The 18,445-nt window shown below is 45.2% G+C and overlaps 1 protein-coding gene across 2 annotated transcripts in view; it reads left to right on the top strand.

Annotated features, from left to right (window-relative positions):
• The window catches only part of VPS41 (VPS41 subunit of HOPS complex), a 413,500-nt gene that overhangs the window by 294,535 nt on the left and 100,520 nt on the right, over positions 1–18,445 (top strand). For both annotated transcript variants that reach the window (XM_029589524.1, XM_029589523.1), the window contains exons 13-16: positions 1,805–1,920; positions 4,565–4,621; positions 6,033–6,094; positions 15,416–15,497. In XM_029589524.1, the coding sequence (XP_029445384.1) occupies positions 1,805–1,920; positions 4,565–4,621; positions 6,033–6,094; positions 15,416–15,497 (317 nt within the window). The remainder of the gene's footprint in view (positions 1–1,804; positions 1,921–4,564; positions 4,622–6,032; positions 6,095–15,415; positions 15,498–18,445) is intronic.

Here is an 18,445-nt window from a genome sequence, read left to right as displayed (position 1 = left end):
AGAGTCTCTCAACAAGGAGCAGGAAGGCTATCAGCAGGCCCTTCTGATTATGGAAGATTGAGAGTGCCATCTCCTACAGACAGTGTATAAATCATTCAGTACCACAGCAAGATCATCTGGTTGAGAGCCAGCAGCCTATTTGAAGATATTCATGAAATATTGGCCAATGTCCAGTCTTTGGGTGAAAATCTTCCAAGGCACATGGTCAGAGAAACCGTCACCCAAATTAAGGAGCAGCATGCGGCCATTCAATTCCTGTTGGCAGGAGCTGAGCAGCCTTGTTCCGCCAATCATCTCTACTTCGCTTATAAGCATTCCTTCTTCCAGAGATACCATTTCCGCCAGCTCCAGCAGTGTTACATCCACCTGTGCAACCTCAACAGCAGCTGGAGTGTGAGGATGCCCACGTGAGAAACATTAACCTAAAATACTACAACAATCCCGGCCTAAAACTGGTCTAAGTTTTTCACTAGATTAAATTCTTGGACTATAATCCCTCCAGTAGGAGGAAGGATTCACCTGTTCCTCAAGTGGCAATAGATCACCAAGGACTCTTTGGTCCTCAAAACTCCCTTCAGAAGACAGTCCAGCTCCTTCACTAGGATTCATAGCTAACATTGCCAAGATCAACCTTGTTCCTACCCAGAGAATCAGGTTCATCATGACATGGATAGACATATTGGAGGAGAAAGATTTCCTCCAGTCAGATCTGGCATTTTGTCTTCAAACACTGTTCCACAACTTTCTAAAGCAAGATCAAGTCCCGGTTTGCGCAATCCTGGTTTCCTTGAGCATATGGCAGCAACAGTGCATGTGATCTCCATGACATGCCTCAACATGAGAGTTCTCCAATAGTGCTTCTTCGCCTAGTGAAATCAACTGCTTCAGCCCTTGTCGCACCCTGTGAAAATACCACAGAGATTAAAACAGTGTTTCTTTGGTGGCTACATGCACAGGTAATGGAGAAAGATATCCTCTTTGAGTTCTGCCTAATCAGATAATACTAGTGAAGGATGTATCCACCAGGGGGTAGGGCGCAATTACAGGCTCCTTTTGAACTCAGGAGATCTGGTCAGCAACAGAACATCTGTTTCAGATCAACCTTTATTGCACATTACTATGATCTGTCTGGCCTCCAGATCCCATTCCTTTTAAATGGCATTCCATATTGCACCCACAACGTTTTTGAACTTGGAATTTTAGATGAGTAGACAATAAAGTCATGTAAATGTACAAACGCATGAAAAATCAAGATTGACTCAGTTTCATTTGAATTGATGCCAGCATTGCTTTTCATCATCATATCTTAAGGTATACAAAGTATAATGATCTCTTTTAGGGAACATAATCAAGATATTTTAAAATATTTCTTTCTTTATTTATTTATTTACGATTTTTATATATCGATGTTCATTTCAAAAAGAGATATCACATCGGTTTACAATAAGGTACAATAGGTAATTCACTATCCCCTAAAAGGGCTTACAATCTAAAATTTTTGTACCTGAGGCTAAGAGATTACAAAAATAAAATCATCAAAATCAAAGTTCTTAACAATTAAGCAAAAGGTATAACAAGGAGCATATTAAACAAATAACACAAAGGGGAGTGCCCCTTTGTCGCACCCCTTCGGCGCGCGGCGCCTGCTGGCTTGGCGCCTTTCAAACTGCCCGGATCCGTTTGTGATGATGTCAGGGGAGGGGGCGGGTCTCAGAATCATGGCTTTCCCCAAAGAAATCTCTTCTCAGTTTCAAAGGCAGTTTTTTTCAATTTTTTTTTTTACACCTTGTGTTACATCTTACAGAGAATGCGGAGGGCGAGTCACTCTTTTACATCACCAGCCCAAGGGACATTGTTATGGCTAAAGAGCGGGACCAAGATGACCACATTGACTGGCTTTTAGAAAAGAAAAAGTATGAGGTACTGTTTATAACCTTTGTTGTAAAGTCAAAAACCCATTGTATGGTCTACTTTAAAAACAACAAAATAAAGTTCACTTCCTTCCTGGAGGTATTGGAGAGAGACAGCAAGACATGACTTTAATAGAGTGAGATTTGAGAAAGAAGTCCTGGGTCCTTGGTACCAACAGTCTAAAATAGTCGTGATTTTGATTTTATTGCATCATAAATTAATTGTAAAATAGATCAGATTCCAATAAATAGTTCCGTGAAATTTAAAAATGCATACCAAAGCGTTCCTATTTAATCTGAATCATATAAATAAAAGTTTTTAATCTGCAGTATAATTACTACATGGCAGCTAGCAAGTATTGCAGTGATGGTACAGTAAAATAATTGAGCTAAGGGGATAGCAGAGTTGAATGCAAGCATCTAGGATACCATACACTGAATCTTGGTTATCCTTGCACTGTTATAATTTTAATTTCTGCATATGTTTAGGAGAAAGTCCTACAATAATCGTACATTAACTGTTAGCTCTTAAAATACTGATATTCCCCATTGTTTGAGCTCTTCAGGTCACTCAATACGGCTCTGTTACAGTACAAAAATTTTAAATGGCATCAACTAAAATGAAGCCAACATTTAAATTTTGTGGTTAAAAAGAAAATTGTATGTATGTATAGCTTTATGAGATTTGATTCACTGCCAGTAGAAACAAAAAAAAATCCTCTTTGCAGAATATCTAAGAAAAACGGTTTTAGTAAAGAAACATCTCTGTGATTTTTCTCCTCAGCACTTTTAAGGGGTGATTTTCAAAAGCATTTATGCCGTTAAAATGCAGTTTTATGCGTGATAATGGGCTTTATGAAAATGATTCCTGGGGCTGCACACATGGAAGCGATTTTGATTGGATTTTTCCCACATACTGCAAAGAGGAAGCTCCTGTGGGAGGAGTTAGGAACAGGAAATAATTTCTGCATTTACATTCCATTTTCACACGGAACATTTACACCTGCTCCCTAGCAGGTATGCATAACTGCATGCCCTAAGCCCCATGAAGCTATGCATGGTCCTGCTTATTTCCCCAGTTGTCTTATACGTGCCAGTGCGCCTCTGAGAATTCAGGCTTGTTGAATATGGAGGCATAGAACACACTTGAGGCAGCTTTCATCGCAGGCAGCAAAAGGGACTGGAGCACACTTTGGCGCTCTCCTTTATTGTACATTCATACAAAGGCAGATGATGTGTCATTACATGATTGGCTACTTTCCCCATAGCAACAACGAGTCCCTACACTATTGGCTTTGGCTCAGGGGGTGTGCACGGATCATTTCATTGGCTGCTGAAATCTATACCTCCTGACTTTGTCCTGCCTCTGACTAGGGAACAACCAGCCCCTCCCCCAGGAATTCAGGGCTAAGCACAAGCCAGAGAAATACATGATGTCAGGTATCCTTTCCTAGGCAGAGAGGCTTAAGCACAAGTGATGCTTTTATTCAGGCAAAGTTCAGGGAGAAGGGAAGTTAATGTTTAAACCCTGATGAAATGGCTTGCTGGCAAGCGCATATTTCCCACAAGGCTAAAGTCGATGCCAGCCCTAAGCGCAGTTATAAAATTGGGCTCACGGAAAAAAACCCAAAACTTAGCTTAGTGCTTTCTTTGATTGAGATCTAAGATATTTATAGCAATTTTTCTGCTAACTGCTTGAGTGCACTGGAGATACAAAAAAAAAAAAGATACCGTAAGACAAAGGCTTCCTAAACTCTGTTATGCACTAAATCTTACTGGCAGTGAATCAAATCTCATAAAGCTATACATACATACAATTTTCTTTTTAACCACAAAATTTAAATGTTGGCTTCATTTTAGTTGATGCCATTTAAAATTTTTGTACTGTAACAGAGCCGAATTGAGTGACCTGAAGAGCCCAAACAATGGGGAATATCAGTATTTTAAGAGCTAACAGTTAATGTACGATTATCGTAGGACTTTGTCCTAAAAATTTACAGAAATTAAAATTATAACAGTGCAAAGATAACCAAGATTCAGTGTATGGTAGCCTAGATGCTTGCATTCAACTCTGCTATCCCCTTAGCTCAATTATTTTACTGAACCATCACTGCAATACTTGCTAGCTGCCATGTAGTAATTATACTGCAGATTAAAAACTTTTATTTATATGATTCAGATTAAATAGGAACGCTTTGGTACGCATTTTTAAATTTCACGGAACTATTTATTGGAATCTGATCTATTTTACAATTAATTTATGATGCAATAAAATCAAAAGCATGAATATTTTAGACTGTTGGTACCAAGGACCCAGGACTTCTCTCTCAAATCTCACTCTATTAAAGTGAGGGGGATGGGTTAGCAGTGAAAACAATCTGGCAGGAATGAGTTTCAAACCTGAAATCTCATGCTGCCATATGAATGTAGAGAGACCTGAGATGGAAGCAAGCATAGTTTTCTTTGTGTTTGACTGCTTTTGTACTTCTGTTGAATTCATCCATGCATGGCAGTAAAAAAAATCTCAGGGCCCTCAAATAAAAGGCAGGAGAAAGGACTCGACTTTTGCCAGTCTACAACTTTTGTGTGTGGGTTTGTGTGTGGTTTTTTTTTTAAAATAATCTGTCATGTGACTGAATGGTAACTGTTTGCAGGAAGCTCTGATGGCAGCAGAGATCAGCCAGAAGAATATAAAACGGCATAAAGTTCTGGTAAGTCTATCAAGTGGAAAGATAAGTAACAAAAAGTATGATCGTAGAGGAAGTACATTCGTTTTGGGTGTTGAGCTAAGTGGGTGGCTAGCTGGCATGCCCAAAGTTTGCTGGTTTTCCTTTGAAGGGCCAAATTCTTATCACTCAGACTTCTTTTACAACGTTATTCTTTTCAAATAATTGTTTACACTTAGGGGCCTGTTTGCTGAAGGGTTGATACCCATTTGTTATCTGTGGGGGGGGAAAAAAGGCTTAGTGCATCTAACCCTTAATGTGACATGGTTACTTTGTTTTGGAAGAATTCTGGTTACTATTATGGCTTCTGTCTGATCAGGTTTTGCTTTTATTATCCCTGTTCCTCATGGCTTTATTTCTAAGGGTCACACTTTGTTACTTACGCCAGCCATGGTTTACAGTGTTTCTCCTTTTATAACCTACTACTATTATAAATGCTAGATTTTGTTGCTAGTGAATTTATCTTATAGGAGCACCCTTGGGGCCTAGTGTAAATGTTCTTTTAAAGAAAGTGGTATTGTAACAAGAATTCACATTGCTGGGATTTACTGTAATGACAGTAATGACATTTGTCTGATCCATTTTGAAAAGTCAGATTTGAGGTTATTTTCAGTACCTGACTTCCTTACCTTATTTTACATAATTGCAGATTTGGTTAGCGAAATGTAATCATTCCTCAACTTTTTTGTATTTCTCGCCTTCCATCTTGATCACTGCTTCCCCTGCATCTTCCTCTCAGTTCCCACTTCACTTCTCCATTGCCTCCTCCTTTCTCCACAGCCTTCTCCCTTCCCTTTATCTCTGCTTCTTCTCTCCCTCTCCTTTCCTCTTCCACTTGCCCAGCTGGCTGTCACGTTGCCATTTCCCACCAGCTGCCACTTAGTTTTTGAGGCAGGGGGCTGTGATCGGTGGCTGTCTCTGTGCTTTGAATGCACAGCTGTTGCAAGTCAGGTTTCTGGCCATACTTCTGACAGCAAATTATGTTAATGAGGGCTACTTTTTTTTTTTTTTTTTTTAGAAGGGCCTGTATCCACGTGCACAGGATACATTTACAGATTATACTAGTGTTGCAGCGAAAACAATAGCGTAAAATCCAGAAGTACGATAAGATAAAAAGCTTTGGTTTCAGTCTTCTTTTGGAGCTTAATGTTGACTTCAGAAGGTGCCTAAAAGAGTGAACTCATCTTCACTGTGTTTGACACATCCCCTGCACAGGAGTTGCCATAATTCAGATCCCTAAGATTTTGATTTCTCCACCAAGTCATCAGGCCAGCCGCCAAAATGTCTGTCCTTAACCAGATAAATATTTTGGATAAACAAGCGCTCTTGAGTAGAAAAATTTTACAATATAGACAGCTTGTCTAAATGCTTTCTTTAATTTTTTTTTTTCTTTTAGGATATTGGCTTATCATACATAACTCATCTAGTGGAGAAAGGAGACTGTGATCTGGCTGCACGGTAATATATTAGGATCTTGCACTCTATGATCATATTCTTGCTAGCAATTGCTAGAAATGCTCGCTTTGGATGGTTTCTTGGGGCTGATAGGATAGCTTGGTGCTTGAAGCACAGACTGGCAATGCCTGAAGATTCATGTCCTAATAGCGCGGTACGCTTGAGGAAATCATTTAACCTCCTTGTTCTCATAAGGTCAAAGGGAATAAGATCTAGAAAAGTAATTTACATTGCGCTGTATTCTACATGTCGGTAGAACTGCAGAGCTAAGGAATATTTTCTTTCCCTGTACGTACCAGGATCAGTCCAGACGGTGGGTTATGTCCCCCGTCCAGCAGATGGAGTCAGACAAGGCTTCGAAGGGTGTTAGCATATATCTTGCCTACGCCTTGTATATTCCTGTAAATAGTCCGTTGCAGTTTTTATTTATTGCTTTAATTCCTCCACCTCCTGCTCTTTGTATACTCCTCCTTGTTCGCCCTCCCTGTTCATTGTAATTTCTACCTTTAAAGTTACATTGTAAACCGGTATGATGTATGCATACTAATACCGGTATATAAAAGTTTTTAAATAAATAAATAAACAAATAAGCCAGTGCACCCTCCGCAGGAGCTCAGTATCTTTCTGACTCCAGCAGATAGGAGTAGGGGAACCCTTCGCTTCCCCTGTGTGAAAACTTAGTTTTTCCTTTCTTTCTCTTTCTTGAGTGTCGATCAAGTTAGTTAAAAAAAAAAAAAAAAAAAAAAAAAAAAAGAGAAGTTTCAATTTTCTCCTTAGCGGGAGTTGCAGTTTGTGGCTTGCAGGCTGAGCTGCCTCCCTTTTCTCTTCTCTCCTCCTGCCTTTCCCTCTCATCCCTTGACTGGGGTAAGTGTGCTTATTGCTTTTTGTTGGTTTTTTCCTAGTTTTATTTTGCTAGCTTAGGTGCTGCTCTTCTGGGCAGTGGAAGCTGGTGGTGCCAGCCTCTCCCCGTAGTGCCGACTTCTGCCCCGCGGCTCCGAGACATCCCCTTTCCCTGGGGCCGCTGCAGCAGGGAGGGGACATTCCCCTGCTGCCGTCCGGGGCATTTGCAGGTAGCGTGGCTTTTTCCTGCCCCCCCCCCCCCCACGGCACTTCCCGGAACAGTCAGCCCACCCCCGCGGCTTGCCTCTCTCCTCCCCCGGCCACCGGACATCATGCCACGGCTGTCCCATTGCTCGGCCTGTGGCGAGCCGGGGTCCAGGATTTCTCGAGAGGCATCTGTTCGAGGTGCCTTCCTGGTGGGGAGGGCACCTCAGGGCCGCTGAGTTCGTTTGCGGTCCACGCCTCCGCGCGGTCCGGGCAGCGTGTGTCGGCCCCTTCACTGCCTTTGGCGGGAATGGCGGCCATCTTGAATCTACAGCCATTAGAGGAAGAGGAGCAGGATTCTCGGGGCGGTTCTCCCCCGATTCTGTCGCTGGTGAAGGACCTCAGTGCCCAGGGCCTCCCACTTGACCCTGTTATCGCCCTCCCCTCGGGCCCGCCGAATTTCTCTCCGGAGTTTATTGTGCTTATGCACAATGCTTATTTACAGTGCCTGGAAGCTCCAGGGCACCTGTCCCGGGCCCACCTCCCGCCAAGGCACCCCGCGTCATGGACACACCGCATGGGACCCCGGACGCAGTGGGGGGGGGGCACCGGGGGCCCCCCAGGGGGCCTCCAGAGTTCATTTTGCGCCGCCCTCGCTGGGAGGGGCGGGTGCTCTCCCGGATCAGGGGGGGACCCCCAGGTCATCCGGATGCTGCCCTCTCAGACGCCCAGCTGGAAGGGGATGACCCGCGGGTACTCCGCATATTCCAGAAAGAGGAACTCGACGATCTCATCCCCCAGATCCTCCAGGAGCTGGATCTGGATCCCCCACCCGAGCCTCCTGCGCCCGTTGCTCCTGTTGTCGCCTCGTCATCCAAGAAGGGGGATCCGCTCCTGGCCGGTCTGCGCCCGTTATCCCAGGCTTTCCCTACGCATCCCACCTTCCTGCAGCTCTTGGCTAGAGAATGGGATACTCCCGAATCCTCCTTGAAAGTCTGAAGAGCAATGGAGAAGCTTTAGCCACTCCCGGAGGGTTTCCTGGAATTGATCAAGGTCCCGAAGGTGGACTCGGTCGGCGGTCACCAAGAGGACCACTATCCTGGTTACAGGTGGCACGGCCCTGCAGGACCTTCAGGACAGGAAGTTGGAACTTTACCTCAAACGGGTCTTTGAGGTCTCATCGCTGGATATGCGCGCTGCTATTTGTAGCTCTCTCGCGCAGAGGGCAAGTCTCCGCTGGGTTCATCAGCTACTTACATCGCAAGACTTTCCACCTGAGGAAGCCACCCAGGAGGACCGCCTAGAGTCAGCAGTAGCGTATGGAGCCGACGCCCTGTATGATCTGTTCCGGGTCCTGGCGAGGGCCATGGTCTCGGTAGTATCGGCGAGGCATCTCCTGTGGCTCCGCAACTGGGCGGCGGATTCTTCCTCCAAGTCAAGCTTGGGCTCCCTCCCCTTCAAGGGCAGGTTCCTCTTTGCTGAGGATCTGGACCAGATCATCAAGTCCCTTGGAGAGAATGCGGTCCACCGCTTGCCCGAGGACCGCCAGCGTACCTCCAGGTCCTTCTCTTCTTCCAGGACTCAGGCCCGGCCCCAGCATCGATACCGGGGATACTGACAGAAGGGGCCCAGGACGCCTTCTTCCAGATCCCAGACTTGGCCCCGGTCCTTTCGTGGCCGCAGGCCCGCTCGGGAGGGGCAGTCAGGGGACCACCTCCAAATCCGCTCATTGATGCCAAGCTCGCCCACTCCTCCCCCATCTCCCCCCCCCCCCCCCATTGATCGGGGGACAGATCTCACACTTCTACGAGGAGTGGGCTCACGTCACCTTGGATCAGTGGGTTCTAGATGTCCTAAGGAACAGCTATGCATTGAAGTTTGTCCGCCGACCGAGAGACAGGTTTCTCTTTTCTCCCTGCAGGTCGGACATCAAGCAGCGGGCTGTGCAACAGACCCTGGATCGGTTGCAGGCTATAGGGGCCATGTCACCCATCCCCTCGGGCGAGGTGGGCTCGGGCCATTATTCAATCTACTTCGTCGTGCCCAAAAAGGATGGATCCTGTCGGCCAATCCTGGATCTCAAGGAAATCAACAGGTCTCTCCGGTTCCGCATGGAGACGCTACGCTCCGTCATTGCGGCAGTACATCAGGGGGAATTCCTTGCCTCATTGGATCTGACCGAGGCCTATCTCCACATTCTTATTCTCCCGGCACATCGGCGGTTTCTTCGCTTCAAGATCCTGGACCAGCATTTTCAGTTCCAGGCTCTCCCTTTTGGGTTGGCGACTGCCCCTTGGACTTTCACGAAGATTATGGTGGTAGTGGCGGCAGCCCTGAGACGAGAGGGGATTCTCGTTCATCCCTATTTGGACGACTGGCTAATCCAGGCGAAGTCCTTTGCACAGGGTCAGTCGGCGGTCTCCAGAGTAGTCCGCCTTCTCGGCTCCCTGGGCTGGGTTGTGAATTTCACCAAGAGTTCCCTCATTCCCTCGCAACACTTGGACTTCTTGGGAGCGCGGTTCGATACACTTCAGGGCAAGGTCTTATGTCCGGACAAGGCCCAGTCTCTACGGGAACAAATACAACATTTCTCTGCGATACCAGCGTCCATCTCCTGGGACTATCTCCAGCTCCTGGGCTCCATGGCCTCCACCATAGATCTCGTACCCTGGGTCTTTGCGCACCTCCGGCCTCTTCAGGCGGCCCTGCTTTCCCGCTAGACGCCAGTCTCACAGGACTATCAGCTCGTGCTCCCGCTTCCACACTTCGCCAGGGACAGTCTGCGGTGGTGGTTGGATCCAAGCCATCTCGCCCAAGGCGTCTCCCTCAAGGTGCCAAACTGGGTGGTAGTCACCACCGATGCCAGCCTCTCCGGATGGGGGGCAGTATGCGAATGGAGTTCGGCGCAAGGGATCTGGACGAAGGAACAGGCGGCCTGGCTGATCAATCGACTGGAAACCAGGGCAGTGCGCTTGGCGCTCATACATTTTCTTCCCCTGGTGCAGCATCGGGAAGTATGGATCTTATCGGACAATGTGACCACCGTGGCTACATCAATTGCCATGGTGGCACAAAGAGTCGACTGGTTGTGCTCGAGTCGGCGCGCCTAATGACGTGGGCGGAGAATCATCTGGCCCGACTGGCCGCTTCACACATCGCGGGGGTAGACAACATTCAGGCAGACTACCTGAGTCGTCAGCAGTTAGACCCAGGAGAGTGGTCTCTCTCTGACAAGGCCATGCAACTCCTCATTCATCGGTGGGGGCCGTCTAACCTGGATCTGATGGCGACGTCTCTCAACACCAAGACGTCCCGATTCTTCAGCCGCAGAAGGGAGCGCGGCGCGGAAGGGGTAGATGCCCTAGTACTGCCTTGGCCACGCCACCTCCTACTTTGTCTTTCCTCCCTGGCCTCTGGTGGGCAAAGTCATCCGGAGAATAGAGTGTCACCAGGGGTCCGTTCTTCTGGTGGCTCCCGAATGGCCACGTTGTCCCTGGTTTGCGGATCTGCTACAGCTAGCGGTCGACGGCCCGCTTCGGTTGGGACATCTTCTGCGGCTACTTCATCAGGGACCAGTATTTTTCAAGCAGGCAGAACACTTTTGTCTTGCGGCCTGGCTTTTGAACGGCGCCGCCTCCAGCGTAGAGGATACCCTGAGGCTGTAGTCTCGACCCTTCTAAAGGCCCGAAAGACTTCCACCTCAGTGGCCTATGTGAGGGTCTGGAAGGTTTTTGAGGTGTGGTGCATTGCAAAGGGTACTCGTCCCATGAAGGCATCAGTCCCTCAGATTCTGCAGTTTCTTCAGGACAGACTGGACAAAGGGCTTGCCTACAATTCCCTGCGAGTTCAAGTGGCCGCTCTAGGATCTCTCATTCAGTATGCGGACCATCCCTCACGCCTGGTACAGCCGGATATCGCCCAATTCCTCAAGGGAGTGAAGCACTTGCGGCCCCCGGTGAGGGATCCGTGCCCCTCATGGAGCCTTAACTTGGTCCTTCAGTCGCTGGCGGGTCCTCCTTTTGAGCTGCAGCGCAGCTCCACCATCAAGGATCTCACCCTTAAGACAGTTTTCCTTGTAGCCATCTGCTCCGCTCGTCGTATCTCAGAACTTCAAGCGTTATCCTGTAGGGAACCCTACCTCCGCTTCACGGACTCCGGTGTCTCTCTCCGAACTGTTCCCTCCTTCTTACCCAAGGTAGTCTGCCTTTCACTTGAATCAGACAGTCGAGCTCCCATCCTTCACATCCGACGACCCAAGGTCTCTCCGCCTCCTTGACATCAAACGTACACTACTTCGGTACTTGGAGGGCACCAATGACTTCAGGGTCTCGGACCATTTGTTTGTTCTCTAGTCGGGGCCGAGGAAAGGATCCCAGGCCTCGAAGACGATTGCGAGATGGCTAAAGGATGCCATTACTTCTGCGTATATTGGTGCGGGGCGTATCCCCCCTCTGGGCGTCATAGCTCATTCTCTTCGGTCAAAAGCAGCCTCCTGGGCAGAGGTTCGGTCCGTTTCCTCTCAGGAGATTTGTCGTGCGGCGACTTGGAAATCGCTGCACACCTTCACGAGACATTATCGTCTACACCCGGCGTCGTCCGCCTCTGGACATTTTGGCGACCAGGTCCTCCGAGCAGGGCTTTCAGGGGCCCACCCGGTGTAGGGAAGCTTTGGTACATCCCACCATCTGGACTGATCCTGGTACGTACAGGGAAAAGAAAATTATTCCTTACCTGCTAATTTTCGTTCCTGTAGTACCAAGGATCAGTCCAGATGCCCACCTCGTTGGTTCTCTGGGTCATCTTTTCTGCTCGGACTGCTCTGTTCTTTCTGAAAGATGTTGTGTCGTTCGTTCTGAGTCTGTTTTCGCTGTTCTTCTGCAAGTTAGTTTTTTTGTCATGAGTTATCTTGACTGGTTTTATGACCTGTTATGGTTGACAACACTTGATCCACTCTCCTTAAGTTTCTTTATCCTGGCTTTGATATAATTTATACTGAGCTCCTGCAGAGGGTGCACTGACTTATATGCTAACACCCTTCAAAGCCTTGTCTGACTCCATCTGCTGGACGGGGGACATAACCCACCATCTGGACTGATCCTTGGTACTGCAGGAACGAAAATTAGCAGGTAAGGAATAATTTTCTTTTCTTTTATTCGCTGGCTTAGTGATGAGATGAACGCTTTTGAAAATAACTTGCCTGTGATAAAGTTAAAACTAGGAAACAAAATTTTTAAAATTTTTTCAATCTTGTTCGCCAGGGTCAAGTATTATTGCAGGGATGATGAACTCCAGTTCACAAGTGCCACAGATCTATTTAGCAGGAATTTCACAACGAGCATTCAGCAGATTTTCTGCATATAGTGATATACTTTGATTATCCTGAAAACCAAGCGAAACCAAATGATCCTGGTACAAAAAAGACACAGCAAGCCAACAAATTCAGAAATGCAAAATAACCAAGAAAGCCAAGCAAATAACTAAAACTGCAAAAATTATGAAACTAATAAATGGATTCTCTTACACAAGCTAGCTCAGGTCAGTTGAAAAAAATGGCTAATGGTAGCATAGCAGTAATCATAGACTAGACTATAAAATCTTTCATCATCCTTATAAAAATCAAGTGGCAAATCAGTAAAGAATATGACTGTGGGAAAACACCCCAGTCCAGATGCATTTTTGCATAATATGCCCTTTTTCACATGAAACTGATATGTCTTCCCAGGTTTACTTTGCTTCTTCCCAAGGGAGGAAATTTTATGCCCAAAAAGATATCTAGTGGCGTTTTGTCTCAGATGGATTGTTCACTGGTATTTTACCTGATTTCTAAATATGTCCAAGCACTAGAATTTTCCAGCCTTGTTGTTCAAGATATAACAATTCATATGACTGCAAGCAACAACTCTTGATTATTCTCATAGCAATCCCTATAGGCAAAAACGGAATGACCCTCTTTCTGATGAAATAGAGGGGACAATGATTACATTTTGTGCCAGCACTACTTGAAGTCTGAGTGCATGAGACCTTTCTTTATGAATACCCTATTTTATTAGTTAATTAATTTTGTAGCACTGCCACATGTTACATTTTTGTCATCCCTTGTGTCTCTGTTTTCTCAGGGGGCAGAAGGGTAGTTTAGGATTTTTTTCCCAACCAAACTCATTCTGTATTTAGCAGGATTCATAGGAGGACCAGAGACCAGATAGTTATGCTAGAAGTGCCCCACGAATAGTGGCATGTCTAGGCTTGGTGGTGAGATACGGGTAAAGCTTTGTGTCGAACATTTCTGTGCATGTCTCACCTGTGTGAGGATGCCCTATTTTGCAGACATCATGAGAACAATTTTCAGAGTGATTTACCTGGGGGCATGCAAAGTGGTGCAGAAGAACAAGCTAGAGGGTTTAAAATCTCATCCCACCAGAGCTGTATAGTGATGTTTTTCGCAGAGAAGGCAAAAATTTTGGTAGAATTGCAAGGCTTGTACAGTCTGAGTAGTGCCATCGCAAAGCACTATAGAACGGATAAATGAGCATCCGCTGAAGAATTATGAAGGTGGCTTTATTTCCCTCTTAGTTTACTACTGTGCAGACTAGTTAGCCAAAATTGCATTTTTTCTATTATTCCCTCTATGTCTATTAATAAGAACATAAGAACATGCCATACTGGGTCAGACCAAGGGTCCATCAAGCCCAGCATCCTGTTTACTACAGTGGCCAATCCAGGCCATAAGAACCTGGCAAGTACCCAAAAACTAAGTCTATTCCATGTTACTGTTGCTAGTAATAGCAGTGGCTATTTTCTAAGTCAACTTAATAGCAGGTAAGGGACTTCTCCTCCAAGAACTTATCCTATCCTTTTTTAAACACAGCTATACTAACTGCACTAACCACATCCTCTGGCAACAAATTCCAGAGTTTAATCGTGTGTTGAGTAAAAAAGAACTTTCTCATATTAGTTTTAAATGTGCCACATCCAAACAGTCTAACTTCAGTTAGTCAGCCAGAGTGATTCACTGCTCTGTTGATTAACAAATGTTGGTACCTATTCAAACCAAATCACACTACCTCAACACCTTTCCAAGGTGGGTAACTGAGCTGAATTTTCAACCTTTTTACTTAGGAATACATTGCTCCTAGCTTATTTCTAGCTTCTGGCTACTTTTTTTTTTTTTTTTTTTTTGGGGGGGGGGTTTTAAATACAAACACTCCATTCTGCTTACTAGCTGCCTTACAGACTTTTAAAACTAAACACACTACCTACTGCTTACTGGCTGCCTTATTGACTGACTGTTTAAAAATACAAACAGTAACTTGTTTATTCACTGCCTTACTGACTATTAAAAGCACAAACACACTAAATAATATTCCCAAATAGTTAACTTTGCCCCAATACTTTTAAAAAAAGACAATGTACCAAGCAAAAACTTACTGATTCCTTTCAGCCACCAGCAAGGTGATCCTCTCCTCTCAGTGTTCCCACTGGAATGTGGGTTACTGAGCTCTTCCCTTCTAATTTATAATGTGCTTCTAAGGTAAATTAGTGCAAAACAATCCCTTTGGAGATTTACACTTCAGTTAGTTTTCCTGAATTACTCACTGCTGTTCTGATTAACAAAGAATGGTATGTATTCAAATCAAACACACAACCTTAACACTTAGTTAGTCAGCCAGAGTGACTCACTGCTCTCTTGATTAACAAATGTTGGTATCTATTCAAACCAAATCACACTTTGGTTACACACCTTTCCAAGCTGAGTAACAGCAGTCTGGGTAGGTTGCTCTGGGTGAGACTTGTCCCCTTCTAACGGCAGAAGGCATGCATGTGTACTTTTAGCTGGATTAAAAGGACATTTCTAGGAGTGTAGCTGGGTTGGGGGAGAAATGCAACACACTCTGCATTTGATTTTCAGATGTATATAGTTTGTTTTGCCCCAATTCTGCTACCTGCATAAATAGAAGACTTAAAGTCTGCAGGCACTGTTCTACCTTAGATATTCATAAGCAGTTTTCAAAGGGAATAGAAACTCAAGAAAATATGGGGTAAATGTAGAGGATCCATAGCTGCAAAGCAGTGAAGGCAAAGCACAAAGTGCAACTCTACTCGTCATTGCGCCTGGAAAAAAAATGGATCGGAATAGATGTACCTTCTGATCCACACCTACCCATCCTATTCTGTGTTTCTGTGTAAGAGATGTACATTAAACTCTTTTAGTTGATAACAGAATATGGTAGGCTAATGTGTTAATGTTTATGTAGCTCTGTGGGTTTTTTTCTCCCCCTTCAGAAAATGCCAGAAAATACTTGGCAAAAATATGAAGCTCTGGGAAGATGAAGTTTACAGATTTAAAAAAATAGGACAATTGAAGGTAAGTTGGAGCAAAAATGCCAGGTGACTTAGAATGATCTTGCTGTGTCTTATACCTGGAAGGTTTATTATACGTAAATCTAACATCAGGCTAGAATGTTGGAGAAAGTCTTGATTGGTTGTAGCAGGCAGTAACTCCAGATAAAATGCCCTTAACAGCTTCCCTTTAGTAATGTTCAGCTAAATATCAGTTAAAGAAAAAACAGCTTATGTAGCTTAAAAGGTTGTATCTTGTCAAGGCATTAGTGGGATGTAAATAGGTTGCTCTTCTGGTTTTTGTTCGTTTGTTTTGGGGGGTTTTTAACTGTACTTTTTTTTTTTTTTTTAATTTCTGAAATTTTCGAGATTACAACAAGTAAATTAAAACTTGTTACAGATGTATGAAGTCTTCATATTTAACAATACCATAAAGAATCACATACCAAGTGGGTTATTTCCCCCTGTCAGCAGATGCAGGCAGACAACACTGTTTTTCCCTGTGACATCACAGCCACTACTTAGAGGGTGGTGTTAAGGAACAGGAATCCAGTACTTTCTGCCTCTAGAAGTTAGTAGGACTGGGTTGGTGCAGCAGCTCAATGTTGGATCAGTGATCAGAAACCAGGGCCAGGCCACTGGCTTCGGCCAGCAGTGCAAGCTCATTTTTCAGCTCCCCTCCCTTGGGAGGGTACTTTGGTTGAACCCAGCTGAAGAGCACTGTGTAAAAAAGATTTATTTTTTTATTTATTTAAGCTTTTTTCTATACCAACATTCATATAAAATATCACATCGGTTTACAATGAACATGGTTAATGCAATAAAGAAACAAAGTTACAAAGAACAGGGTTGTGGTAACTTGGGGTGGGGGGAAGAAATAAAGCAAAATTGCTTACCTTCTAATAGATGTTATCCTAGGACAGCAGGATGTAGTCCTCACATATGGGGGACGTCACTGACGGAGCCCTAGTGTGGGAAAAACTTCTAGAAACTTTTGACTGGCATTGTGAGGCCACTGAGCATTCCCAGCATGCCATGATATTCTCTGCCACAGGGCTCTCACTCTAGTCTTCGTTTTTCCACGCTGCTGTAAGCATTGCGGAGACAGGAGCCCTGTGAGTTTCATTTACTCACTTCTGACTGAAAAAGTCATATTTTTCCAAGGATTTCTCCCATAGGGATCTCACTCTCACTTTTCTCACCGGACGGTGAGAAATTGATAGCATTTTTACGTGAGTAAAAACAATATTTTCTCTCACAAAATTTTTCATCGACGGCTGTCGATACTGACATGGCTTCGGGTTTTAAAAAATGCCCAATTTGTAATCGGACCATGTCAATCACAGACCCACACCTAGAGTGTGTCGTCTGTTTAGGCGAGAAACAAGACATCTCGTCCTGCCAAAAATGTCAAGAAATGACTCCGAAGGGAAGGAAGCTTAGGCAAGAAAAAATGGAACACCTTTTTCACCTACAACTCCTTCCTTCACCTTCGACGTCCACAAAATCATCCCCAGCAGGAGTTACAAAAAAGGTCCTGCTGAAAAAACGTCGACTGGAAGGATCTGGAGATAAAGCATCACCAACACCATTGACGGCATCCATAAGGTCAGTAACCAAAATAAAGCCTAAGCATAAACATCGACATCGTCATGCCTCGACATCACCGTTAGCCCCCTCCCTGGGGGAACCGAGCGTGAAGCAGCAAAAACACACAGACACACCGCTACCATCCGGGCCTACTTCGGTACAGCCGGTTCAGCCATCGCAGGAGATATCGTCTCCTCCTCCACCGGCGGCAGCCGTTCCAACCATCCCACAGGACTTGTCCATACTCATCAAAGAAGCAGTAATGCAAGCCCTAAAAGACCAGCTTCAGGCGACCACGCCGATGCCGGTGACGTCGCCGATGCCGGTGAGGTCTCCGATACCAGTAACCTTGCCGATGATGATGGCACTCTCGATGCCGGGGAAAACCCCGATGCCAGTGATGTCGATTCCACTGATGCCCTCGACGTCGATTCCAACGTCGATGCCTTCTATCTTACTGATGTCGATGACTTCTTCAGTTCCGGTACCGATGCCCATCTTCACCCTCACACCGACACAAGGGAAAAAGGGAAAAACATCAGTGACTGCAAGACATCCATCGAAGACACCAATACCTTCGATGCCAAAACCTTCACCAACAGTGCCACTCCTTCCTGGGGCTCCAGGATCTTCAGAGTCAGCACTGCATAGCTTCATTATGAAAAGATATCAGGATTTATTAGATTCTATACCATCTAATCCAAGAGAGGATAATCCAGAAGACTCTTCTCCTGATGATCCTTTACCAGGACCTTCTGGCCTTCCTCCATCACCTAGGGCTTCAGCGCCTCCACAACAAACCCAAGATTATGATACTTGGAGTGATACTGCCTCAGAGACATCATCAGAAGATTTTATGTCTGACCCATCACCACCACATCCTAGGAAACAATCTCCTCCAGAGGATTTCACTTTTACTACTTTTGTACAGGAAATGGCGGATTCCATTCCCTTTAAATTAGAAACAGAGCAGGACACCAGGCAGCAAACCTTGGAGGTACTCCAGTTCGTTGACCCTCCAAAACAGATAGTGGCCATTCCAATACATGATGTTCTCTTACAATTGCAACTATGGGAACATCCGTACTCTGTTCCAGCAGTAAACAAGAGAATGGACAGTACCTACCTAGTCCAATCCACTCCTGGATACTAGAAGTCACAACTTCTTCACCACTCAGTGGTTGTGGAATCAGCACAAAAAAGGTCAAAAAGAACAAGAATGCATTCATCAAACCCCCCAGGAAAAGACCATAGATTTCTAGATTCTCTGGGACACAAAGTGTTTCAAGGGGCCATGTTAAACTCTAGGATTTCTTCCTATCACCTTTACATGACCCAGAATCAAAGAAACTTATGGAAACAAATTCAAGAATTTGTCCCATC

The sequence above is a fragment of the Rhinatrema bivittatum genome, chromosome 2 (assembly GCF_901001135.1).
Source record: "Rhinatrema bivittatum chromosome 2, aRhiBiv1.1, whole genome shotgun sequence".
NCBI classification, from domain to species: domain Eukaryota; kingdom Metazoa; phylum Chordata; class Amphibia; order Gymnophiona; family Rhinatrematidae; genus Rhinatrema; species Rhinatrema bivittatum.
The sequence above is the reverse complement of the archived record's forward strand: the minus strand, read 5'-3'. Positions and strand labels throughout refer to the sequence as shown.